Consider the following 25,405-nt stretch of genomic DNA (forward strand, 5'->3'; position numbering starts at 1 on the left):
CAGCGAGGAGGAGGAGGAGGCAGGATGAGATGCAATAACGAAATTGCGAAACGGGTAATATATTGGCACACACCCAGGAGGCACAATGTGTCAGGTTACGTATGCAAGACAAATTATCGGCATTTTAAACATTTTTAATTAAGTTGTGCTCTTCATAAAATCGTTTATTTTTATTTTTATTTCTTTGATTGGCATTTTTTCAACTAGACACGAAATAAATCGAGATCAATCTCTTGCTCATATTGTATGTAGGGTAACAATTTCTAATAACAATTTCATACAAAATCTGTGTAACAATATTTCTTTTTTATGTGGTCTTAATAAATCTGTCAAGCAAGTCTTGAACTCATGTTAAATATGTTGATTATTTAATTAGATATATACTCGACCAATCTCAAAAAGTCCAGTCTGTGACAAGTTCTGCATAGTAATATTTCATGTTTATCGTGTTTTTAATTATAATTATCAACTATAAAATTATAACAATAACTGATGTCTATAAAAATGACTACTAACTGTATTTCCACATTATTTTATTCCTGGAAAATTTGGAATCTGCTGAATTTTCGTGGAATGAGTAGTTTTTTTATATACTACTGTTAAGAAAATACTCAGTTTTTGGCTCCAATTTTAGCCTGATAGGAAAATAAAATTTGCTGGTCAGTCAGTACAATTTTGAATAAAATACTTTAGTTTGTAATTAGATCCATCATTATCAAGTGCATTTTTGCTGATTTTTATTTAATAATAAAGAAGGCAGATATTTAAAATGTGCAGCAAGTAGCGTTCAGTTTCTTTACAAGAGCACAGCAGCGCATAAAATTTCACTAACTATAATCTTACAGCGGAATAAAGTTACTAAATAGCGTCAATAAGATTATTTTATATTCATTTCTTCGTGGCCTGAGCAATTCTCCAATTTCTTTGGCGTAGCGCAACCGGGTTATGCCACACAGAACTGAATATAAAATTTCGGGTTAATACGGACAAATGTTTGCATGTCTTTTGAATAAACATACATATTTGCATTTCGTCATGTTATGTTATTTAAAGTAAATGTCTTTTCCAGATATTGCACCTCTCGAAACAATTTTACTGGGGAGCGGCTCCTTCTAAATATTTCCCTTTCATTTAATAAAATCTCCGAGTAACTAAAGCTTACTCATTTTTAGCGGACTTGGTGGGACAGATATTATAAGTAAAAAACGTTATGAGTGGGGGATAAAATCAATATGGGTTAAAATAATAGGCAAAATTACGATCGCATATATATATGTATATAACAGCAGAAATAAGTAAATAAAATTGGTAACAGAACAACATAAAAAATTAGGAAATTGTAAAATAGAGGTATATATTTATTTGATGGACTGTTCAAATAATAAATATCTACTATACCTATCCATTCAGCGCGTGCAGCATTCATAATAAATCACTCTAATTCAGTGTGTATGCATAATATGTGTTCTAAGAATCGAAACAATACAGGCGAGCGGAAGACTGGAAATTTTTAACAGGTAATGGAAGCATAATATTGAAGTTTTGGAAAGTAAGCCGGTGGTAAATTGATTAGCAACATTGTTTCTTCTTGTGAGGTTTGCCTCCAGGATTGCCTCCTAATTGAACTGTGTGGTCGTTACTGCGCTCGTCTGACCTTTGCTGCATTTTTTTTGAGTGCAAGACTTGCTGGGTGATGGCCATAAACATCTATACGCAAAATAAACATTCGATAATTTATTTTTTTAAATCTAATTACAGTTCAATTCAATGCATATACGTATACATACCTCCTCGACATTGATATTGTCCTTCGCACTGGTCTCAAACAACTGGATCTGCATTTGATCTGCGTATCGTTGTGCATCTGACGTAAGCACGACTTTCTTTGATGGGTCATCATTCTTGTTGCCAACGAGGACTTTATTGACCAAATCGCAATTTTGTTCAATTTCATGCAGCCAGCGCTTCACATTGGCGAAGGACTCTCCATTGGTCACATCGTAAACAATGATCACCCCATGTGTTCCACGGTAGTATCTGGATGGCAAATTCAAATAGTCAAATAATGTCTTTCAATAATTTAACTAAATTTAAAATAATTGCTTACGTCGACGTGATTGTTCGGAATCGTTCCTGCCCGGCCGTGTCCCAAATTTGCTGCGTCCCCAAAAATCAACTTTAACTTTCCAATGATTTGTACATTTTTAAATTATCGTCTTACCAATTTCACACGCTCTCCATTCACGACAAGAGTTCTGATTTTGAAGTCCACGCCGATAGTGGTAATGTAGTTTGTAGAAAAAACATTGTCAGCAAATCTCACAAGGAGGGCACTCTTTCCAACTCCTGTGCAAAGAAAGAGAATTTTTATGTATAAAATCATTAAACTATTAAAAAACTTGATCCACAATTTGCAACTCACCACTGTCTCCGATGATTAGAAGTTTGAAAAGGTGGTCATACTCCTTGGACTGTCCTCCCATTCGTGTAGCCATTTTTGGTTAGTGTTACGTAAATAAATTTTATAATCTAACAAAGTTGATTGAAAGCTCCCTGTTTCTTCCGACTATATCTACTAATCTGCTATTATTCTCCTCCCTTGAAATAAAAATATAAAATTTTAATTAGGACAATCTTTTTTCAATACTATGAACTACTATGAACTGGTTTCCATGACTCTTACTTGTCGCAGCATCAGCAGAAAACAGCAGCAGGGTCAACTACTAGAAAAATCCACAACCATTTCAAAATTCAAAATCAAAAAATTAAATAATAACTCGCTACTTTTAATTGTATTACTATACAAACTAATTTTCTCATATTTCGTAAACTTGGGATGGACTTATGATGATGACATGACAGAAAAAGAACAACGGGGTCATTTACTCTCAGACTGAAAATCGAATGACACCACCAAAAAATTATTGAAATTTCTCCAAATTTCAATTCCCCGTGGAAAACTTGAGCAAATTTCAAACCCAAAGTACTTAGAAATGGAAAAGATAAGCCTCAATAACATTTATATAGAAAAAATACCTTATCACAGCACGTACGCACCAGCCAAGAGACGGACGGCGGAGAAAAACTGATCAGACGATGACCTCACGATGAAAAAAGAAGATTTTGGGGGAGTGGCGACTCTCACCACAAACTAACTAGCCTCTGGTGGGGATTTACTGTGGGGGGAGCTGCCCCGACTACGAATTTAGAAAATATTTTGAGAAACTCAAAATTAAAATCTTGACATCCTGATTTTTTCGAGACTGAACTCTGCTCGCTCCTTCCTACCCACGAATTGAGAACTGACTGACTGACGGCCGACTACTTTCTCCCTCAAAAAAGGGAGATTGGAGACTGGATATTGAACTCTCTGCTGGTTTTCACCTTTGTAACTTCCTCCCTTCTTCTCTCAAAGTGAGAGAAACTTTTACCAAATCCACCACCGACCACGAACCACCATCATCACCATCAACAGCAGCATTGCGTTATTATTGAATCATCGTCGTCGTCACTATCGCACCATCATCATCTCCACCACAGAAGACTAACTATAACCAACTTATGGTTATATCTACTACCACTTGGTAAATGTTGTTGTACCCTTTTTTAGTCTAATAACTCAGCCTTTTCTGAATTGATAAAAATCCATGCATGATGACTCAGACGTGCGTTCTCACGCCCACACCTGCATGCATGGGATCAACTTGAGAAAAATTATGACGAAAAGTAAGAAGTTGTTGAAGAAACTGGTGACGATGCAGCAAGTTCCTAGTATTTCGGGTGAACAGCATGCCGTAAATTCATATGAAAATAACAAATTAACCAGGGGAGGTTTAATGTTTTAATGGTAAGGCAATTTGTGAGGACGATTTATTGTTTCTTCAAGTTTATTCAAAAACAAGCTTTTTTTAGTCTTTCATATAGAAAAATGCTATGTATCTATATATCATAATATTTTTTTTATTATGCCGGCGATTAATAGGAATTGAGAGAGGGTAAGAATTTAGGGAGAGTTGAAGACTCTTTGACATATGCAGATAATGTTATTGTACAGATATTTTTGCCCTGATACGGATACTGATGATGAGCAATAGTGAATGTATTTGGTAACAATGCTCTAATGACAATGTTGAAAACAAGATAATGGAGAGAGAGACATACATAAGTTGAGTGGGGAATATAAAAGGTGCAATAAAAAACTTGCGTATTACAAATGAAAAGGAATAAGTGTAATATTATTATGGGTTAATAATGAAAAACGGAAGAATGTGATGTAGTAGTGTATGGTCCGTTCATCTTAATAAGTAGAGATGTATGGATGAATTATTTCAATGAGGATAGACCAGCTCGCATGATTTCATCAGTTAGCAAAAGATTGGTGGCGACAACGATACTAAAATTAAAAATTAGAATAATTAGAACATTAATCAAACGTTATATATATATCAAAATAAAGTGTAGAAGAAAGGATTGGGAATTCACCTGGCATCAATCATTTGCCTCTTGGCAGCGTAGATGTCATAAATTCCAGCCCAGCCAGATTCTATCCACTTGCCAGTGTTAAGATCAACCCCGCGTGCCTGAAGTGGTTCACCTACATAGAAATCACCGCTGCCGTCCGAATTGTCCGAAGACATACAACTAAGGATGGCCTCCTGAGGGTCATGGCCTGCGTTCATGACTAAAGTTTTTGGGATGACAAGGATTGCTTGTGCAAACAAGTTCACGCCCAAAACAGAGCGATTCTTAATCTGTGAATTCATGTAATACAATTAGTTAGATTAGCTAAGATTTTAAGTTTTTTAATGAAAAGGGGAAAAATACTTACCTGGGAGGCTTGCATGGTTAGTTTTTTGGATACTAACATTTCAAAAGCACCTGCACCAGGAATGGCACAACCGTCCTGCATAGCGTTGTACACAGAACGAATTGCATCACGAATTGCATCCTAAAAATGGTAAGGCACACGCAAATATTTAGTATTAGTAATTGAATTGATACAAGTGTAAAATCAGGCAAACATTAATAATGATTACCTTCATTTGAACAATGCCGTGTTTCATGGGCCCTTTTAACAAGAGAGTGACACTCTTGGGGTTTTTGCATTCTTCCACAAAAGTATACTTATCTTCCCCCTACATCAAGAATGAACACTATTAATCCTCAAAAAAGGAAGTTTATTATGAACTCACTGTTTCCAATATCTTACCAAAACGTGTTCATAAACTAATCCAGCATATCCAAGACAATCTGCAGTCATGTCATCGAAAGAATTCATAGCCATTCCTCCACATGCTGAAAGGACAAATTATGGTAATTGAACTTTTGTATTTCATTTATTTTCCTCCTTCTATTAATTCACAAAATGAGAGAGCGAGTACTACAATGCAAAGCAAAGAACTAACGAGCATTTCATCACTTTTTAGATACTACATAATATAGATATAATATATGTATATATACATAACAACTATTATTTTCGGAAAAATTCTTAAGCCATACCCAAAGAAAGACGTTCCATATTTCGTCGTTTAGCCCGTCGCAGAGCGAGAATTCCATTCTTGGCCAAGATATCCAAACTGATGGGATCAATACCTTTTTGATTGATGACGACAAAAGACTTGTCACTATCCTTAGGGCAGACTTGGTTCTTTAACTCCACAATCTTCTTGACTCGTTGATCAATAAATTCACGTTCAGAAGACAACAACTTTTCCCTTTCTTCAGCAGTCTTGTAGAAGAATCCGGAATTCACTTCCCTGTAAAACGAAATATAGATTATTTACTATGGAATCCCATGCACAAGATATATTGCTTTTGAATAATTTTGTTTTTAATGTACTTACGTTTTCTCATACTCCAAAGACACATTACAAGTCAAAATGAAACAGTTCTTCAACGACTTTGGCATGTCTGGATGACGGCCACCATGATCCATAACCAATCCTTTAACTAAACAAGTATCGTACTCATTTCGATGTTGCATTTCCATCATTTCAATCATGTGCAGATCCGCAGTTTTTCCGTCCTCCTCAACTACACTTAACACGGCATCAGCACACAACTGAAAAGATATGTAATAATTATTATTAACTAACCAACAATTTAACAAAGATAAATAACTTTTATAACCTACCTCAGCAAGGTGATCTGCCAACTTTGGGTGAATCTTGGTTCTCAAAGCTGTTTGTGCTACGTCAACAAATACGGTACGACCCATGAGCAAATCCAATTTTAAACCTTCCAATACTTCTAAGGCCGACTCTTTTGCAATGTTCAACCCATCCACGATAATTCTGGGATGCACCCCCTCCGAAATGATGGCATCCGCCTGTTTCATGATCTCCCCAATCAACAGGACAATTGACGTCGTTCCATCCCCCACAACATCATCGTGTGCAGTTGAGGCCTTAGCGATCAGAGATGCCGTAGGGTGTTGGATTTGCTGTAGATAAATTAAAATCAAGCGTTACAAATCGTTATTCAAAAATAACTATACATAAATTTAGGGCAAACCTATAATAATAAATTTGCTCTAACTTACACTACAACTTAATTTCTTACCATTTCATGAAGAAGAATATTCCCATCCTTTGTCAACTTGATATCGCCAGCACCGGAAACCAACCTGCACATAAAAACAAGGGCTCAAATTAATTAACCCTGCATAATTAATCTCAATATCCTTCCCCCCTAAATTCTCCTCCCAGTCACGTAACTATTTTCATAACACTGATATTTCTCTTACATCTTCATTGTTCCCTTCGGGCCCAAATTGGATTTCATGACCTCCGCGATTCCACGTGCAGCTGAGATATTAATCGACAAGGCCTGAGCCGCCCGAGCGAACTCCGCCTTCGGGTTCAACATACTGATTGCAGACATAGTGAATTCCTCTCTTTCACACTAATTCACGAGAACAATTAACTTTTACTCGTTCAAAATTAACGTAACAATTAAACTTTCTCGCAGAGTCACACCGAGAATACGAGGAGAGAGAAGAGAGACACCGCACCGACCACACCGAACACAAGTTCTAGAAGAAGGTGAGTAAAGAATGGTGGCCGAATCTGCCGCCTCGTTTCTCTCATCCAGACAGCGAAGGGGTTATCCACACCACACAACTATTTTACAAAATAGTGTATGTTATTTTACAAAATTTTGGTTTATAATTTTTGTTGGGGTTGATAATGTCATGAAATATATGCACGGAAATTAGATGATCCATGGTTTTTCACTCTGAATCGTGTCACATGGTTGATGAGACCGGGAATATTTTTGGGTTGAATAATATAAATGTAAATTTGAGGGGTAGAATTTTTCTAAATTTTACAATCATTTTAAAATACAAATTTTAGAAACTTAAGGAGACAGTGGTGCTTTCGAAGCAATGCTTTAAAAGTGATTTTATTCATAAACCACCAAAGTGATTCTAGTCAATTGTATAGACAATATTGAATAATATATTCAATATTTATGTTTTACACGTTTAATCAATGTTGAAAGATAAGTTGAGGGGGTCAGGGTTATCATGTTCAGGTTTACACCGATACGACTTCCACTAGGGCTTAAAGATGTAAGTATTATAGCTGTAGAAATAATCATCCCATTTTATAAACTGTTGACAAATCTACAATTAATCTGTAATTATTTTTTGTTCACAGCACTTGGTGAAACGGAAGATCCACAGGAAGAATAGTTACTACGATCTACTCGGCGTCACTCCACGAGCTTCTCAGGCCGACATCAAGAAAGCGTTTTACGAATTATCAATGAAATGTCATCCGGACAAAACGAAGGTACGACGATTAATTAACCATCTTAGTATTGTTTTGTTATCACGACTAATCACGAGGTCGAATAATAAAGGATTAGAATTTCACGAATCAGACTAATTGAACATTTGTTTTAACATTGTAATAATTTTAGGCTAATTTTGTAGGGAGATGATACCAAATTCAGAGAGATAAGTACAGCGTACGAGGTCCTAGGAAATTTAAAACTGCGCAAAATGTATGACAAAGGTTATTTACCGGTGGGGACGTCTGGATCAACATACCAAAATATCAGAGATGACCCGACCAGAGAACCCGTGACGGATTTCGGTGAACATTTTCGTCAAGAGGTACATAATTTCAGTAACTCCTGTGAACATAAAATCTCTGTTCGATGTGCTAAGATTATTTTTTCATTTTTTTATTAGAGATCTGAGCGAAAACAAGGACAACCTCCACCAAGTGGTCGTAGTGCTGCTTACGACTATGACGAGTGGTAATTAGTTAGTTAACTTTAACTGGCTAACTTAATTTTTTATACATTTTATATTAATCATTTTCCTTGTCATTCACAGGACCCGGATGCATTATTCAGACACATTTACTCGATCCCGTAGTCGAATCCATGAATACCAGTGGATTGAGTATCAGAAACGAAAGGCGGCTCAAGAACAACAAGATCCTGTTATTCGCATGTTTGCAGCCATAACGCTCATCGTTCTTTGTTCAATAATGTTTAATTTAGCAGAAGATTATGACAATCCGAGGAGTCCTCCTAGGACTTCGAATGATTAGCGTGTATAAATGCAGAACACAACAATAAGTACCTGTCCTCGTAATAGAACGCAAATTAACGTGCTGTAACTCGATAAAACGATAGTATTTATATGATCCGATCCGAAAGTGGTGATTATGTATAAAACCAAGAAAAATAATATATACTTATTATGCCACGCTAAAACTTTCGATTTGCAATAATATTTATTTGCACACATATTACATTTAAATATAGTGCGATTAGTCAACACGATAAAAACATTATTATTATTACATTATTTTCAATAACAATAATAGGTATATTACCGCGTGATACTTGGCTATATTGTCTAAAGTCACCACATGAATGAATGAGTCAACTTAAAAACTACTACATTTCACTACTACTAAAAAAAGAATACCGTCATACATAAACAACGGTATAATAATAATAATAATAATATTTAAGTTTAGTTGGTTTAAAAAACAAGGTCGTGGTGGTAAACATCCACTTAACTAGAAGAACTACCATTGAAATTCCTAAATATCGCCAGCAGCTTGTTTCTCTTCTTTTCAATTTGTGAGGTTGAAGGGACGGATTCGGTAACAACTTTTGGGGGTTGGTCTTTGGTCTCTTGCTTCGACAGCTTGGTTCGCATCTGCTCGTCCAACAATTGTTGCATGTCCACTTGCCACTGTGCACACAAGAAAACCCGATGATTAGCATGATTATTTTATCATCATCAAATTGACTAATTAACTAATCAATTACCTGTTCCAGTTGCTGACTAAGTTGTATCTTTTGTTGGATAGCCTCCATGAGTTGGCTGTCCACCTGCATCATTTCAATCCTTGTTCGAGCCATGGCGATTTCCGCTTTATTTTTCCTCTGCACCGCTTGATCCCTCAGGTCCCAGGCTTTCTTCACAATTTCGTCTTTGGCAAGGTGCGTTTGACTCAGGTCCAATCGGGCGTTGTCTCTCTCCTCAATCGCCGCTGCGAGTTCCGCCTCTCGGATGGTGATTTGACCTGGAAATTAGTCACATTGGATTTATTAATTTCATAGAGTACAACTCCCCATTTCATTAAAGTCGGTATACTACTCACTAGCAAGTTGGGTGGCATGATCCTTCAACCGTTTATTTTCATCCGACTTCTCGGCAAGGACGCGTTCCATTTTGTTCACCGACTCGTCCGCAGAATGAAGTCGCATTTCGAGTTCGAGTTGTGAATTATTACTAAAAGCACCAGTCTGCATCCCATCCACATTGGCTAATTCTCGCAGCAATAGCTTGAGCTCTTCCACCGATGAGGAGAGAATCCCAGGCTGCAAAAATTAATTGGAACATACATAAGTACATAATATGGAAATTAATGGCATCTACACTATGTAAATATGTATGTGGATTTATACCTTGATAGCTGCAGAGGAATCATTAAGTGAAGTTTCCATACTGCTCGTCCCATCATCCACCCTCGTTTTCGACTTGGCACCTTTGAGCTGGTTGCACATGGACAAAATTGACAAATACGCCATCCAAATTTCTTCCTTGAGCTGTCACAAATAAGATGAGAGAATAATTGAGCAATATTCTTCCTCTATGCATAAGTTTATTTTTATAATGTTCCTTTTTGTCCTAGTGCTCGACATTCTTGTGGTATGCGTAACAGAGTCGTCGCATTGATTGTGGTCGTAGTCAGATTGCAAAACCGAGCTAATCATACATTCCACCACGACAGGGTGCACATAGACATTGCATAAATTTGCGATATTATTAGAAATAATTGAAAAATTGTCCTCGACTCTCGACATGAGTCACAGTCAGTCACGAATTTAGTGTAAAGTACGACGCTATATGAACTATTAGTCTTTGATGTGAGAGAAATTGTGATTTCATTCGAATCAATTGCTAAAAGAGGGATTATAGAATTTGCTCAAGTAGCTAATTTATCACGGCCTTTGCTTTCTTTGTATGTCATGGGTTTGATTTTTTACGCTTCTTGCTTTGTTTGCCTTTTTGCTCCATGCGACTGCCTTTTTACCTTTTAACTTAATAACATGTCCCATTTTTGTGGGGTACAATATTTATCCTCCCAACCCAATAGTGAGTCAAGTCGTCTATAACGAGAGAAAAAATATGAAAAATGTGTGGAAACCTCTTTAACGTGAGCGGATGAAGTTGGTAACGGTTCGTCACATTCGATTTCATCTTCCTCGGCCCCGATACCAGAGGAGGCGGCTGTAATTTATCAAGTAAAAGAAATATACATAAGTATATATTGTCATTATTAAGGACGACTTTTCATTAACAAGATGACGACGCCGACCAGAAATACATATCATAGTCTTAAAAATACTCTAATATATTTTACAAAATGTACCTGAGAGGCCTGACGTCGTACGAAAATCCGCAGATAACTCGAGCTCGTTCAGCAATGAGCGATTCACCGTGGCCGATCGGTTGAGCAATTCCAATCTGCAAGCATTCAGAAAAAAGTGTGAGTTTTAACGGATGCAGTTTTTGTAATGACGAGGATTCTTCACTTTTTGCCTGAATTGTACAACACAACCAACTAACAACTCTGTCAAGAGGGAATAAGTGGATAAAATAAAAGCACTACTATTATTATTATTATCATTATGTGGTCATGTCGCCGAAATGGTTTTGACGAGTCATTCTATCCAACGTAACATCAAATTCCTCTTCTAAACTACTGGTTACATTCATTCTGATTCATTCTTATGGGAAAATGTTGTATTGACAAAAAACTGTTCATTTTTCTAAAAAACATTAGAGAAGAGCAGGTAGGAATGAAGATCTGATCTCAATTTGCCTCCATGTACTCGCTTTGATTGATAGATTAGTCTTTAATTTTCTACTACCTAAAAGGACTACGTTCCGATGAGTGATGATGATAAGTTCTACCGCCTCCCTCCCTCCCTCCCGTATTTCATCATTAATATTATTCTAGGTTAGTAGTGTTATAAGCACTTAGGAAACAATATGGTTCAGCCATCGCATGATGTGAAGAGATTAAAAAAATACTAATATGGATTTGTTCAGAGAGAGTAGGACACCCACCACATCATCGCCGCCGTAATAAATAAAAAGCACCACGAAACGAACCTTGTACTCAAGGAATGATTTGCAGCCTTTATCTCATCAACCTCACTCCTGTATTGCACCAACTGCATCTCCTGTTCTCGATTTTGCCTCTCTAGGAGTAAGATCCGATCTGAAGAGTCATCCAAGTGATGGGAAAGACCTTCCTTCTCGGCTAAAATCATGTCGATTTTTTTCTCCAAGTCATACTTTTTCGCAGTGATGATAGAAATCTGAGGAAAAATAAAATACAAAATCGTCACCATATTTGTTCCGACAGCATAAATTAATTTAACTTAATTGGGTTGTAACATCGTTAAAGTTGTTCTTTCCTTCTAGTTTTAATGATTTTGTAACGTAAATATTTCATTGTGAAATTACCTCATCCCGCAAACTCTCGAGATGACTGCTGTGATCGGACATGGCCATTTTCCGGAGTGAAAACTGGTCACGCAGTCCTTGAAGTTGGGCTTGCAAACTTTCCTCCTTCTTGGTCGCCTCCTTCAGTTGGGTGGTGAGGCGTTGGTTCTGCTCCGTAAGTTCGTTGAGGATGAGGGTGTGGTCGCGATCGGACTGCTTCATCAACCTCTGCTGCTCCTGTACCAAGAGTAATTTAATTTTAAGCGTTGTATCCTAATTTAGTGTAAAAAATGCTCAATTTACATACCTCCAGCGACTTTTGCAACTCGGCCACGTCCGCCTGCAGCTCACCCACGCGTATCTCATAATCCGTTATGGCTGCGTCCAACTTTCTCCTCAATTGATACTTCTCCTGCTCCAAAACCTAGGGGAAAAAATGAAGAGTATTTTTAACAAAGATTTTCAATTTTATTACAATGAAGCTTCATCATCAACTCAATATTTCTCAACTTTTTTTTCTTAAAGATATGCACGCATTCATTTTCAACTATGTAGCTCTTGATCCATTTCTTATTATTGTTGGATTTCAGCAATGCATACAATCTGATTGTTGTCATTTATTTTGTTATCTTTCAATACGTGTGTGATTGTTGAAGAATGTTGCGTTGTGTAGTCTGTACCACCACAAAGTCAGTCAATGAGAAGAGATAAATTGTGCTTTTGTAACAACATTGATAGTTTCCTGACTTGATGATGGTGTCCGTCCCTATTTTTAACAGCACCATTTTTAACCAACTACCAACACATTGTCACGATTGAATAAACTTTCGTTTTCTTTCATTGAATTTGGCCATGCCTAATTTTACATTCTGGTTTTCTCGATGACACCACCTTGCCATTTTTTAAAGAGATGGGATTGACAAGGGTGGAAAATATGCTGGCTGGGCTTGATGTTAATATTGATGGAGATGATATTAAGTAATACTAGAAGCGTCATCATCATCACATGAATTGTAATATTATTCGTGAATCACACACACACACGACAAATTACTATTACACATTTCCCTGTCTTCTTTCTACACATTTCTAATAAACAAAGCTTACATACAATACTAATTGTCAATACATAATGTGAAATGGCCGTGTGCAAAATATAACCGCAGAAATACAACACTTTTTTCTCATCGATAATAATGCATCCAATAAACACAAAGTGAAACCAATAACGAATGTTGTCAAATAGAAAAACAGGACTTTTATTGCCAAAAGGCCAGAACAGTTGCCAAAAGTACACAGATTAGATTAATGGATTCCGCAAAAAAAAGAACATAAAATTTAATTTTCTGTACACTTGCAGGAATTTACATTGTTTGAAACATGCAAAACGTGTGTTTTTTTATCCCACATGTGTTTTTCGACCTTTCATTGGAAAGAAAGTTCGTCACACCCATCGTGCGAGTTGACTCATCGTTTGACATGCGATGATCATTAAATGAACGTATTTAGGTCCCGTTAATAGTTATAATTTGATTGTATTATTGAGCTGGTCATTGCTCATGGACTGTGTGTGACATTATTAGCTCTGCTCTTCGACAACATTATTATTCATCCATTTCCAACTTCCACGAACAACCAACAACCTTTGAAGAGAGATGCAATTTTGATTATTCTGTGCAAATAAGGGCATTTGGCGTGACGTGAGGAGAGACATGTGTAACGCTTGTCTGATGATAAGTCATTCGAGTGAGTGAACAATATCTGACGAGGGAACAACTGATAAAATTTTATCAAAACGTAGCTGTAATAAAGCCATCCAACTGTAAATGTTGTTTGAGGAATTCGGTGGTCCTCACTGACCATATGGAAGGTTGCCTGACAAATAATGCTGACTAATTAAATATTGGTCTGCACAAAGTCAACACGTGCATAATAGACAGCATCAAATATAGAACAGCAAATTCAATTCGTCACAATACAAAGTAAATAACGCAACCTAGAAATGAAACTAATTCGAAATGCCAATACCGTTATGGATGTATTTGTAACGCGTGAGAAAAACGATTTCTCGAGCATTAACTCCTTTCAATAGTTTGCTCAACGTCTCCATTAGTTCAGTTACTTTACTTTCAAGTTCTTGTACTTAACTTACTCAGACAAGTGTCCATGTCAAAGTAGCGTGCGCCCTAATAAGGATAAGGCTCAGATAATCTCGTTGTAATCTGATTGACATAGGGTGACAAAAGAAAAGTGATAGTCTTAAAACTCGAATTGAAAGTTTGCTCGCGATTGTAAAAATAAAATCAAGTTGAATTTTCTCATTGTTAGTAATAAAATGATTTGCTATGCAGTTTCTATTGTTCTAAATCTGTCCAATTCAAGCCAGCAGAGATGCGTTGCGTTTCTCAAGACGAGAGTTGGTTCGTTCGTTATTATGTGGACAATTACATGACAGGTTTTTATTTTGCAACTTTTTTTTTGTCCACCAACCATCTCAGTTAAATAAAATTGTCAACTTTGTGTCACTCATTTCTCACTATTTCCTTAATCTTCTTTCGTCACAGAGTGCACATTGTCTTAAACAATATGGTTGCGGAGAGAGAAAGAGAGACGTAAATACATTCACAAAACCCTGAGCTGTCGATTATTTCATTCCAATGCATAAACTTTTGATTAAAATTCGTATAATATATGAATACTTATTTAACAATGAAATGTAGGTTTGACTGAAAAAATGAAATTTCATTTCATTTCTTGACCAAGTATTTTTCTCTGTTCCATTTTTTAATGCATAGGAAATAATTATACGTTTTTTGTGCATTGTGGATGGAATGGGAATCCATTATGTTATTTATCCATTCACTCACTTTGTACATACGGTTGATGGTAAATACGAGTGGAAAAAAAATAATCCATTTAATTTTGTGCCATGCTCGCAGAGATCAATCATCATCCCAATTGAAATTTGAATTACATCCAAAACGAATTTGCACCAGTGGATGGATGGCATGTGGTTGGTTCGAAGCAATTGGTGCGTCGTGGTGGTTCGCTGATTGTAACAATAACGAAAGTGTATCTCTCTCTTGCAAAATAATATGAGAGAAACCAACCAAAAAGTGACAAAGCCAGATCAAATGGGTTCAATTATAGCGAGTAACTAACAATACGGCAATGTTGTTGCAGGTAGTTTCTGCTGAAATATAGCATCCACTAAATGGTGTGTCTGTGAGTATTAAGGGAAATCCCTTGCCTCAATTTCGCCTTACCTGAACAAGCACCTAACAAAATTAAACATGGATGGACTGCTGATACACATAGCTCACCAAAAGTGAACAGTATACATAAATAACACAATTGCGAATCAAGCAAGGCACAATATGCCCAGCTAAATACTTTACTTTTATGCACATACAGAATATTTATGACGACAACAACAACAAAGTCTTGACGTTGCTGGTGGATGGATGGATTCCAATTTCATGCAATTCTGAAAATCATCCACCGAAACATCAATGACGAATAAGACACATTCACGAAAAACGTTCTCGAAATGCTTGGAACCAGCCAAACTCGTTGCGATAGATAATTGGCAAATCTGCTGCTGTACAACAAAGATATGGATGGACTGCCCCACACGCGAAACGCCGCCGTCTGTCTGAGAATATGCAAGAGTGGAAGAAAACAGTTTAAGACTTTGCTAATAGCAAAGTCTTTGTAAAAATGGAAAGATTTGGCATGAGTGGAATGAACAACATTTTTTACATGCATCTCTCTCTCTCTCTATCTCGAGAGGAATGGTGGTATTTTATAAATATATTTGTGCTTAAAGTTTGCATCATTGTAATCTTTTTCTCAAAATCATGCCACTGTCGACCGTGTCCTTCCCTTTGTTCTTTGAATGATCATGAGTCACCACCATCATCGTCCGCACATACACAATTATAATAAACCCAGCTGCTGCAACCTGTTGTTCTTCTTGGCTCCCTGATATCTCTCCATATCTATTTCATTTCGTGGTTCGAATAAGCAACTCATTTACAAAACTCTCTTTTTCATAAAGGAAATTAAACTATTATGCAAAACTTTTTCACTCGATTAATTTCCCATTTGGTTGGATGGATGGAGTACTCGTGGAGCACTCTCAATCAAACCTTTTCCTCCTTTCTTTCCACAATTGCATGAATCTCATTCTCATCCATAAAGCAGTATCGAGAGACAAAAATGACGCTGGCTGTGCAAAGCTTCTTCATGTACCATTTGTCTCAAAAAGTCCACAACAATGGGGCTGCTGCTTCTCCTCGCAGGATGGCTACTTACTTGCAGTAATAATCACAAACAAGGAATATCCTTGGGAAAAACCTTGATTAAATTTGGTTTGACTAAAAACACTGATCTCTCTTTCTTCTCCTCATTGCAACAAGAAAACCTTAAAATATGCAAAGGGAACGGATGTGGCAAAACGAAATATTTAACTAGTGTAGGAGGAAGACTGAAATTGGAGTGCCTAATGTATGACCATTTCCAAAAGTGTGTGTTGTAAAGAGATGACGTGTACAGTGTACACCTTTTTTTTAGGTAATACATGCAAAGTGTTGTTATTACTAAAAATTTGCTGAGAGAGAGGAATGAAATGTGTGGTCGTAATTTTAAGAGCGACAATTTAACTATGCACCTAAATACGTGAAGGAAGATGCAACGAATCATTAATTGAACTAATGAATGGTATTGTTACATTGTTCGAAAAATACTTGAAAAAATGTGCACTCAATCCTACCATATCAGGACAAAGGGGGGACTTGACTACTCCGTAGAATAACAATATTAGCAATAATAATGCCGCATTTGTGCCAGAGTGTTCTATATTATATGCAAATCCTTGTCTAATCAAGCCATACTTGATGACGAACCGATTTCATATCTCATTTATCGCAGAGAAAGAAAGAGGAGACAGAGAAGCAGAAATAACGCAGTGCTTTTTTTCATCATATCATCGATTGCATATTACATTACAATATTTACACGGAAATGTGGTCTCCTTCTTCTGTTTGTGTGGCAACTTAATTAAGCGGAAACATAATTCTTGGTTTATCCTGAGTTTAGCCAAGTACATTCATACAAATTCTGCTAAGGTTGGTGCTGTGGTAGGGTGTCTGGTTTACTTAAAGGTGTACTTTTTTAAAAAGAACGCTTCCTGTTTCTGTTGGCGAAGGCTCACCTTTTTTGCCAAAATTTATAATAATCCAAGTAAGCAGGGCATCCCATAATAATAATCATGATGGTAATAATACTTCTTAATACTAAATAAATGCATGCCTACTGCCGCTGCTGTTGCTAATGTTCAAAGAGCATTGTTTTGTAACTTTTGCGAGATGATGAAGATGTAGGTCAGCTTAATCGCGCACACATATTTGGGTGTTATTTTGAATGACATGCATGGCTAAGAGTACTGATGAATGTAATGTAATGCGCACAAATTATTTACCATGAGCTGTGTCAACTGTGACGTGCACTTTGAAATATTTAGCAGAGCCTGCTTCCTTCCTAATATTTTTGATTTTATTACGCGTTCCGAAGAAAAATACGTAACTGTTTCATTGTTTTAAGACTTAATATTTACGACTAAATGTCATCTTACAATGAACAAAACATGAGCAGGACATTGAATTTTGCAAGGAATGTCTTGTTAATAAACTTGACGACTGAAATATGAGGCAATTGTCAAGTAAATTATTTCCACGAACAATTAGTCGTTTGATCATTGAATCATCACAGTAGCAGGATCATTAGCAAGTTTCAGTCACATGTGAGTAAGTCATAATCATGAATATTGAGACATATGTCAATTAGACAGCGACACCACAAGGGCTCAGTCCATGCAAAATAAAGTTTGTTTGGAAGAGTAAATGATGATTTATTCTTACTGTTATTACAGTATTTATTATTGGGTGGTGTCTGGCCTTGCAGAATTAATTGACAAGTATCTATGAATCTATAACACATTTAATTTAATGGTATGTAGCACGACCTGTCAAACCAAAAAGTACTTGGATATGAAACTGTGAGAACATCAATTTTTTATGGTCAATACGAACGAAACCCTTTTATTTGAGTGCCAACCAATTCTCCGAATCAATTTCAGACTTAATAGTTATAAGCAATGTACATACATATACATCCATCGGAAAAATAACTATTTTTAACTCTCACATTTTGTAAACATTGAAATTGAGTAATTCTCCATATTATAAATGATAACTCTCAAAAATCTCCATCATCTCCGACACAAGAGTGCAAAAAAATACGTGCAAAAACGCATATTGAATGACGCCCGACTAAATAAAGTCGGCATTCGTGAAAGAATATCAAGCAAAAAGTGCCCTGCACTTTTAACGACATTATCTGATAATCGCAATAATAATAATAATAATATTTAATACGATTCTGATATTGATACTGATGGATTATGTCTGCCTGCCTCTGACCTGACGATTCTGCTTCAAGGTGAAACTTATAATAATACAGAGTATGCAATTGCTTTTTACTTTATTACAACTGCCAGTTTCCCGAGCAGTATCTGTGTTGACTTTGTCGTCCCTTTGTGTTGTCAGTTTTCCGTAATTCGATCAAACAAAAGCACCACCTCACCACCAAACCCAATGTCATAAGACCATGCAGTTTTATTATTATAACTTCTCCTGTGTGCGGCTACCTACCCAGCCAGCTTGGCCTATTTTGCATTGCCAATAAATAAATACACGACGCTGACTGACGACATGGGACTGACTGAACGTCCCGAAAGTACAAAAACTAACTACTAAACTATCGATCCAATATTCGATTGACAAAAAGCCTTGACTTGGACGATTGAGTGGAGTGGATAAGCCATAATAATAACAATATATTTCTTTCACATATTGATTTATTTTCCTCTACTGCTGCTGCTCCCAGCCATGCATTTGCCAACCTAGTTTTACATAGTTCCTTGAAACAAAGATGCAGCATGGCGATGACTTAATTCTAAGTGAATGTCGTTTTATTTCTTAGCCAATGGGAGAAAAAAAACAAGATTTCATTTCGCGATGGGATGAAAGATAGCAAAATTTAGACACGACTCTACTTAATTTTGATCAACAGCGCAGTCATTTTCATGCATGTCTCGGTTCTCTAACAACCAACCATCAAGGATCAACAAGGACCTTATTACATGACTTGGAGGATACTACATATTATCGTCAAGTTGCCAATTGGGAGGGATTGTGATGTCAATGTGTAGTAAGTAGTTCGTGCCTGGGGTAAAGATGCCTCGAGTGGATTATTTCATGCTCAATTCCACCTTCGAAATGACGAAGAGACTTTACAATTGTATTCGCGACATGGAGTAATATGTGTGTAAATATGTAGAATTTTTTAGAAGTAGCAGAATTGCATATTAGTCTCTTATGATTCTTGATCTTGAAATGTCGATCGAACGTAATTTACCATTTTATTATCAAATTACACATTATCAACACGTAATAACAGTCCTTATTCTTCCGTCGTGATAAGTATGTGCTCATTATGTGAAGGCAGTAAAAAAACAAAAAGATGTAAGAAAGGATGATGGTGATGGAGTGGATCATCGACTTGGGTCAAATACGTCAATTATCAGAATAGTTTGATAACCTCCTCCTCGGGTTAATCTATGGATTTAACATCGCCATCAATATCGGAGAAGGAAGAGGAATTTTGAGAGAGAAAGAGGACTATGTCAGATTGTGTTGAGTTTGATCGATTAGAATAATATTTAAAAAGAAAATGGTCAAAAAATCAAGCTGAGTAGAGAGATTTTAGAGATTTCGCCACGTTGAAAGATGAGACCTCCTCGCTCGCTTGCTCGCAGTAACAATGCATAATATGCATATGATGATAAACTGCATTTATAAAAGTGAGAGAGAGAGAAAGAGTGCAAATTCAATGTAAATTTGAAGTAAATGGATTTCAATCTCAACAATCAGCGACTCATTTCATGTTGCAACAACATAATGGATGATGATACGGATGGTTCAATGGTTCATCCTCAACAAGACGGCTGTGCGCAGTTCTATATAAATGATTTCTCTTGTTCTCTTACTTATTTTGACGAGATTTTTACCTTTTATTGTTTGATGAGAAACTACTACTGCATATTATACTTAGTACAATCTGCTTCCCTGCCTGCCTGCCTGTCTGGTTAGGTTAGATACTTAAAACTGCAACAAAAATCATCAAATAATTTGACCAAACCCATTATCGTCATGTGTGCCTTGTTGTTTTAATAGAAATCTTATGATGTGTGTACGTACATCCGTACTTGTTACAATATTCCCCTCACGCTCGTAAAGTTTAAAAGTCATTATTTTCATCGACCGGTGTAAAAGTACGTTTATTTTAATTTTATTATTTCACTCTTTGATGCTTTATTAGCCTTCTTTACGATATGTGTGCGTTTGGAGGAGGTCAAACTATTTATGTTGTTGGGTTAAATCTTTCGCTAATCATTTCTACCCTTTTCCCACGGTCACTGGACACGGGATTAGAAGCAGTGCAGAGATTTGAACCAAGTAACAGTCCTATATTTCATGCCTTGTTGTGCAATTTTGAACAACTTCCGGTTTAAATTATCGTTTTTACATTATTCTACTTCTTAATGAGAAACTAATCGCTGTTATTATATTAAAGTGTGGGGATTGTTACATACCTCCAGTCTTTGTGTGTACTCTTCCGTGATGCGTTCATTTTGTCGGGAGAGGTCTTCATTCTGAAATTAATGATAACAATAATAATTTAATAATTAATAAATAATTGAATCAATTAATGAAATAGCGATATAGAATTAATTGTTTTGATAATAAACGATTAGAAATTAAGCATAAAACGAGATTTTTTCGACTAAATACCTTATCCAAAAGGGCCTTTCCCAGCTCTGCCGCCAACATGAGGTCCTTCTCCTTCTGGCGCAGCTCGTCGTGAACATCCATCCCTTCCGATCTGTTTTCCATGGCGGACACGTAATCTTCAAGATGTTTCATAGTCGAAACCATTCTTCGGCCACGCGAATCACATTCATTCCACTCAAATTCCGTCTCGATTGAGTAATATGTGTTACTGTTAATTGCGAAATTAACTTTCAGTGCGAAAAGCACAGTTCATTCTAGTTTAGAATAATAAAAAAAGCTGTGTAGAATATATGTATGAATCATCACAAGTTCAAGGCTTTCAGTTTATCACAATTTGATGGCTAGTAGAACATACAGCTATTTGTAATAAGAACAACGGGAAATTTGCATATCCAAAGTCCTGATTTTCCTCTGGCTAGCTCATTTGTTCCGGAATTTTGCAATTCCATGGATCGTCATGCACAAAAAGACGAGGAAGAAAAAGGGGTTGTTATCCGCTCACTTTCAGAGAGAGATTATTATTGCGGTGGTTGGTTTTCAGGTGGTGCGTGCCATAAGTGGATCTCAAACGAACGTATAAGCAGTATCAAATTCTTCTCAATTTCTTCCAAATAATAATCTGTCTGTATAATGAATACAACACTTTTGGCCGAGAGCAATTTTATGTTATAATACGGTGAAGTAAACCCGGCTGTAAAATAATCTGCTTTTTTTCCCGTGTAAGTACTATACACGTTTTTCTCCTGTTCTTATACTTATTCAGCCGTCTTCACAACAATAAAACACAGTTATTTTCGATTCTACTGATCCATCTAATGACGAGATTAACAAGTTCTTTGTCAGTTTCAACTTTGATACTTTAAACTGAAGGCACATTCTGTTATTCATAATATTTCCGGACTATTGATGGAGATTGGAGAGTAGAAACATCTAAAATTGTGTGAGACACGGTTTATGTATAAAGCTTGCAGCAATTTAATTATTTTTGCACCATTGATATGATTTCGGGTATAGTTTGTAAATATTTGGTTAAACAAACTGGTCAATGTGTCACGTTGACTTTGCGTATGTAGATAATTTATTTATTTATTTACATACGTGCTAAGTACGACTGGAATTAACACCTTTTGTAACAATGGGACTTTTTCCACTTTGGGTTTCCTTCTAACAAAAAAAAGGTCAAAAAGGGACTTTAAAATAGTGAAATGGAAAGGTAACAAAGTTATTGTAATCAGTGAGGCCTTAACACAACACTTGACACAATAGCAAATTTTACTCTATTGTTGTTAGCACTATCACCAGCAAATTCTAGCATTATTATGGACAACTATATTTTTGTTTGTCAAAAACAATTGTTCAAACTTTTATTTGTTTGCTAAAAAATCCTATTGTAAGTTTTTATAACTTGTCTTCCTAACATCATAATATTGAGGATGAAGGTTATTATCCCATTATTATATGCACTTGATTGATTTTGAGGCACAACCGCAGGTTTGTGAGGACAAAATAATATTTTTATCTCTCTCCCCCTAGAACTTTTTACTATTTGTATTGCGTATAAATTTTTATGTTTTTGTTATTACGTGGATGGAATGTCACACAGTTAATTTAGTGGCATTGATTTGGATACGCGTACTGATGCAGGTAATTACAGATGCAGAAATACTTCCTGATAATTTTCGTCATAATTCCGACTGCATGATATTATTCATGGTTCGTAGTGGTGGATCGTCGTTGTTGCGTTGTTTGTAAAGCACTTTTGAAGGCACTCTGATAATGATTTCCTTGATGATGATGACGACGACGAATACTATTTTGTTTCCATTATTTTCCACTCCGACCGAATCAGCACCGTTTCAAAAACACAAGAGGAGCACCACTACCTACGACGGTACTTCATGGGTCGAAATAAAAAGTCGACTAGTAGAAGATGTCGGAGAATAAAGTTAATGAACAACAACAACGATAAGAAGAATGATAAAGTGTCAGATGTGGCAAGTATTCCTGCTGCAAAATCACGGCCTGTTGTCTTGTCGGTGAGCTTATGTTGTGCAAAATTCCGAAAGTTCTTTGTAAACTGAGCGAGCTAAGGCACGCAGCGTAATTGTTGCCACAGTTTACGCTCGCAGATCCCCATAAAGACTGAGAGCCGTTTCCAAATAAAACAAAAAGCTCTTAAATATTGCTTGTGTGTAGGAAATTACACGACTCTGCATGTATGCAGCGTGTAACATGAATGTGAAGCAGTCTCACTTCTTGCAGTGTGGGTTCTATGAAAAGATCTTATTTTTTTGCAGACGGAGTTGTATCACGAGTAGTATTATAGTAGCAATTTCGTGTGTTTAAATGGAAACAAGATCAAAATTAGCGAGGAATATGGTAAGGATTTCTCCTCTCGAACAAGTTAAGCAAATCCACAATTCAATGAGGGACTTAAAAGTCCAATAATGCAAGCAAAGTCCCTCTTGGTTGTTGTTGGCTCTCTGCAAAACTGGGCTATTATCACTTGCCTGCAAGATTTAAAAGCCAACAACTTGGCTCAACTGGGTAATAAATAGGAGTGAGAAGAGTGTAATGAAACAGGTACACCGTTGCACCATCCATCCAAACCACTGAACCACTGCCACATCCATCTCAACAGAATGTACATATTCGCTGGGCAATGCAATGCCATAATCAAAATCTACCTGTGCGTTTTATGCAGCAGCAGCAGCGTTCGTAAAGCATGAGGCGAATATGTGAGGTGGTATTATACATATCACCTTTGCTATTATTTTGTTGTGGGGCAGCAGGTATGGCGTATGTACGGCCAGGCGCTTATGTTCTTACGGGTTTGCCATAACGCATTGGCTTCTTTGAAATGGACTCGACTCACCTGTGTTAATCTGGTAATGACGGCGACAGGGTTAGGTTAGGCTCCCATTGATCCACCACCTACATGCGATCGCATTCCTATTCCATAAACTTGCATGGATGGTTTCTTCTTGGTCGTCTTCGTCCATTTTATTCGCATTGTTGTTTCATTAGAACAAAAACAGCGACGGATGGACGGACGAACGGATGGAGGGAGGGATGGATCTTGATGATGATGATGACGACAGAGATACATTATGGATGGGCAACGAAACCTGTCTTTTTTTGAGGACGGACTCTCATCTCAGAGATAATAAAACTTGACTAGAATAAATATATCAGTAGTAACAAAACAACTGCCCGAAGTGATGATGATGATGATTCTTGTTCCACATTTCAGGTTCGGATAGAGAAAGTTTTGCCTTATGTTACTGTAAATCTTATTAGTTTTTAGTTTAGTTTAATTTAATTTAATGGGTGAGCAATTAACTTGATCGAGGCACAGATGCAGGCAAGGCAAGGGCATAGAATGAAACGTGAGACTGCACGATATTTTTCTCAAATGAGAGACAAGACAGTGGTGATGTTTAGCAGGATAAAAGTAATGAATGTTGACATTTTCTTATATTAGCATGCGAAATGGTGCCTATTTTTGGGTAAAGCCATCGCCCACTGGCCATTAGGGGCAAGGGCGATATATAAATTTACGAAATTACAATTCTGACATTCTGATCGTTTACCGAGCAAACTTTACCTCCTCCTCCCTCCTTGCCGAATTGGGCCTCATCTACTTTAGGTCATATCAATTTCAGCATCCCGTTCATGAAGCATCACGGTATCATACATTTTGTAAAGGCGAGGAGCAAAGATCATCGAGTAACATAGAATGTACTCTTAATAATTCACTTTTCATCTGTGGTTTGGTTGTTGGGCTTGGCCAAAAAGCCAGAAAGCAAGAAAGGAAAACGGATGTAATTGGATCCCCCTTCTGTAGAAGCAGCAGGGGCAGAAATCTACGACGACCAACCACCACAACAATAACGTAACGTAAGTAATGTATCATTTCTTTAAGAATTAAGGTAAACTAGAAATACGTAAAAAATGGGTATGCTTCGCAGAACAACTTATTACGAGATTCTCCACTTTAGCCGAGGAGGGAGAATCTAAAACTTGCGAGTTTTGTGATCTGATTTCCTTAATCTCCTCCTCCTCCTTCCTGTCTCACCCCTTTTCTTGAAATTATTTACTTGCTGAAATTATTTACCACTCTTTGAGTGAGACTTTTAGCAAAGTTAATTCTCTCCCCATCATAAAAAAGAGGAAGAAGTGGAGGCAAAGTGGACCAGTGTGGCATTACATACGTACGTTACACAATATGTAGAACACCATGATCAGTACCATCACAGCAAAGAACTTGAGCAAGGGAATACAATGCCATTCTGTTTGGTTAATAATGCACAAGAAGAATGAATGTCAGGGGAAACAAATAAATAGTTCATGCTTTACTTCTTCTTCTTCTGGGACTATTAGAATTCAATGCAGCCTGGTTTAACCAACTAACGTGTGACAACACCATCAACAATGAAATAGAAGTGACCTATCGTCGTCGTGATGACTCATAATGTAACCATCTGCATCATTC

General features: G+C 36.8%; 4 protein-coding genes and 1 long non-coding RNA gene across 5 annotated transcripts; 2 read left to right on the forward strand and 3 right to left on the reverse strand.

The window, feature by feature from the left end:
• Window positions 1-173: 173 nt before the first annotated feature.
• LOC110851274 (ras-related protein Rab-35) lies at window positions 174-3,391 on the reverse strand. The gene is made up of 7 exons (XM_022098987.2): window positions 3,037-3,391; window positions 2,684-2,723; window positions 2,423-2,598; window positions 2,222-2,346; window positions 2,108-2,157; window positions 1,788-2,037; window positions 174-1,707 (listed from the first exon to the last, which is right to left on the reverse strand). Exons 3-7 carry the CDS (start codon window positions 2,493-2,495, stop codon window positions 1,570-1,572), a joined length of 636 nt encoding a protein of 211 aa, XP_021954679.1. The 5' UTR covers window positions 2,496-2,598; window positions 2,684-2,723; window positions 3,037-3,391; the 3' UTR covers window positions 174-1,569.
• A 94-nt stretch (window positions 3,392-3,485) lies between these two features.
• Window positions 3,486-4,186, forward strand: LOC118436017. The gene is made up of 2 exons (XR_004835127.1): window positions 3,486-3,584; window positions 3,664-4,186. It is a non-coding gene; the product is annotated as an uncharacterized LOC118436017 (long non-coding RNA).
• On the reverse strand, window positions 3,854-7,042 carry LOC110851272 (T-complex protein 1 subunit zeta). Its single transcript, XM_022098985.2, has 10 exons — window positions 6,749-7,042; window positions 6,565-6,628; window positions 6,137-6,445; window positions 5,847-6,064; window positions 5,503-5,759; window positions 5,210-5,295; window positions 5,037-5,135; window positions 4,829-4,948; window positions 4,483-4,751; window positions 3,854-4,393 (listed from the first exon to the last, which is right to left on the reverse strand). Exons 1-10 carry the CDS (start codon window positions 6,883-6,885, stop codon window positions 4,324-4,326), a joined length of 1,629 nt encoding a protein of 542 aa, XP_021954677.1. The 5' UTR covers window positions 6,886-7,042; the 3' UTR covers window positions 3,854-4,323.
• A 215-nt stretch (window positions 7,043-7,257) lies between these two features.
• LOC110851273 (dnaJ homolog subfamily B member 9) lies at window positions 7,258-8,734 on the forward strand. The gene is made up of 5 exons (XM_022098986.2): window positions 7,258-7,576; window positions 7,665-7,799; window positions 7,943-8,125; window positions 8,204-8,271; window positions 8,351-8,734. Exons 1-5 carry the CDS (start codon window positions 7,532-7,534, stop codon window positions 8,568-8,570), a joined length of 651 nt encoding a protein of 216 aa, XP_021954678.1. The 5' UTR covers window positions 7,258-7,531; the 3' UTR covers window positions 8,571-8,734.
• Window positions 8,735-8,737: 3 nt separating this feature from the next.
• LOC110851271 (bicaudal D-related protein homolog) lies at window positions 8,738-23,514 on the reverse strand. The gene is made up of 11 exons (XM_022098984.2): window positions 20,911-23,514; window positions 20,712-20,771; window positions 12,303-12,419; window positions 12,017-12,232; window positions 11,660-11,868; window positions 10,914-11,008; window positions 10,689-10,771; window positions 9,946-10,086; window positions 9,639-9,858; window positions 9,304-9,560; window positions 8,738-9,226 (listed from the first exon to the last, which is right to left on the reverse strand). Exons 1-11 carry the CDS (start codon window positions 21,052-21,054, stop codon window positions 9,044-9,046), a joined length of 1,725 nt encoding a protein of 574 aa, XP_021954676.1. The 5' UTR covers window positions 21,055-23,514; the 3' UTR covers window positions 8,738-9,043.
• Between the last annotated feature and the right edge of the window lie 1,891 nt (window positions 23,515-25,405).

Source organism: Folsomia candida, unplaced genomic scaffold (assembly GCF_002217175.1).
Source record: "Folsomia candida strain VU population unplaced genomic scaffold, ASM221717v1 Fcan01_Sc006, whole genome shotgun sequence".
Classification (NCBI taxonomy): domain Eukaryota; kingdom Metazoa; phylum Arthropoda; class Collembola; order Entomobryomorpha; family Isotomidae; genus Folsomia; species Folsomia candida.